This window comes from Tyto alba, unplaced genomic scaffold, assembly GCF_018691265.1.
Source record: "Tyto alba isolate M040663 unplaced genomic scaffold, T.alba_DEE_v4.0 Super-Scaffold_15, whole genome shotgun sequence".
NCBI lineage: Eukaryota > Metazoa > Chordata > Aves > Strigiformes > Tytonidae > Tyto > Tyto alba.
Genome location: NW_024881277.1, coordinates 7,347,270 through 7,349,236, shown reverse-complemented (window position 1 = coordinate 7,349,236; position 1,967 = coordinate 7,347,270). Strand labels below are relative to the sequence as shown.

The following is a 1,967-nucleotide window of genomic DNA, read 5'->3' as shown; positions in this document are numbered from 1 at the left end:
CAGCTACCTGTAAAACCATTGTGGCGGGCAGGTCAGTGCTACATGTTTTGCCTTGTCCTTCGGGTGACGACCTGATCAAAAAGCTCTGTCTGACTGAGCCAGGGGAGAGGTCAGGAGTGGGCTGGGACTTGGGCACTCACCCCACAGCTCCAACCCTTCTGAAGGGCACAGCACCCCCAGGGAGCATCCCAGAGAGGGACAGCAGCCTCCTCAGTGTTCCCACTATTTGAGCTGGTCCAAAGGGCGTAAGGAAACAGAGGCCAGGCACTCTCTGTCTGTCCTGCATTTATGCTGCAAGTAACCCTCAGCCGTGGCTGCCTTTCTTCCCCTTCTGCCTCCCCACCAGACCTGCTGCCCAGGACAGCAGGAGACCCCCTGCCCTGGGGCTCCTCAGGCAGCTTCCACATTTCTCCAGTCTCCTTTCCCCGTGCCTGCTGCATTTTCACTGGCTCCCACCAAAATGCAGGGTCATGGCTTATGGGTGTCTGGATTTAGTGCTTTACTCTGGGTGATCCTCACCTTTGAGGGGTGTCTCATCTCCTGATTGTCCATTCACTGCCCACCCCAGGGCACACAGAGAGTTTCCATTCTTTCCTGACCCCTCCAGACTCCTTTCCACAGGGAACACTACATGCCATCAGCCCTGCTATACATGTGTCTACCTAAGAGGTAATGGAGAGCTCCTGCAGCATGTACACAACCCCTGGAAACCAGGAATAGTCTTTGAAAGCACCACCTGGTGTCCAATAGATCACACAGTTGCCACAAATTTATCACCCCAAAGCAGGAAGTAAATATTGAGAAAAGACATTTTTAAAAGTCCAATTCCTTGGGTTTATTCGTGGCAGCAGCTTAGTTAGGACAGCCCAGCCTTCAGGCACTGCATGCAGGAGACCCTTTTATTGCTGAGATGCTCTCAGGGAGGCCGGATCTGGTAGAGTGTTCAAGGCATTTGTGAAAGGGTCAGACACAACAGATGAAGCCTCTAGAGAAGTGGAATGAAGCCAAGCAGTTACCTCTTATGACAAGTATAACAAGGGAAAAATAAATCAGAAGTCTGACCTAATCCAAGTTGCAAGTAATCTGCAGAATAGGTGAGGCAGGTTACTGCTGGTGGAACAAGGTGCGTTGGATCAATTCCTTCACCGCATCCTTGAGCTCCCTGTTCTTCATGCTGTATATAAAGGAGTTCAAAACTGGAGGTACCACTGAGTACAGAACAGCCACCACCAGATCCAGAGATGGGGAAGAGATGGCGGGGGGCTTCAGGTAGGCAAAAAATGAAGTGCTGATGAACAGACCGACCACGGCCAGGTGAGGGAGGCATGTGGAGAAGGCTTTGTGCCGTCCCTGCTCAGAGGAGATCCTCAGCACGTCCCTGAAGATCTGCACATAGGACAGCACAATGAAAACAAAACAAGCAAAGGATAAAAATGCAGTAAACACAAGGAGTCCAACTTCCCTGAGATAGCTGGAGTCAGAGCAGGAGAGCTTGAGGATCTGGGGGATTTCACAGAAGAACTGGTCCACCACATTTCCATGGCAGAGTGGTAGGGAAAATGTGTTGGCAGTGTGCAGCAGAGCATTGAGGAATCCACTGCCCCAGGCAGCTGCTGCCATGTGGACACAAGCTCTGCTGCCCAGGAGGGTCCCGTAGTGCAGGGGTTGGCAGATGGCAACGTAGCGGTCATAGGCCATGATGGTGAGAAGGGAATATTCTGCTCCAAAGAAAAATACAAAGAGAAAGACCTGGGCAGCACATGCCAAGAAGGAGATGACCCTGGTATGCTGGAGCAAATTGGCCATGAAATTGGGGACAGTGGTGGAGATGGAGCCCAGGTCGAGGAGGGAGAGGTTGAGGAGGAAGAAGTACATGGGGGTGTGGAGGTGGTGGTCGCAGGCGATGGCGTGATGATGAGGCCGTTGCCCAGGAGGGCAGCCAGGTAGATGCCCAGGAAGAGCCAGAA

General features: G+C 52.4%; 1 protein-coding gene across 1 annotated transcript; it reads right to left on the bottom strand.

The window, feature by feature from the left end:
* Window positions 1-1,104: 1,104 nt before the first annotated feature.
* Window positions 1,105-1,662, bottom strand: LOC122153060 (olfactory receptor 14J1-like; the record flags this gene model as incomplete). The annotated part of the gene is made up of 1 exon (XM_042789177.1): window positions 1,105-1,662. A coding segment is annotated over one exon (558 nt), but the record flags the coding sequence as incomplete, so codon positions are not given.
* Window positions 1,663-1,967: the final 305 nt, after the last annotated feature.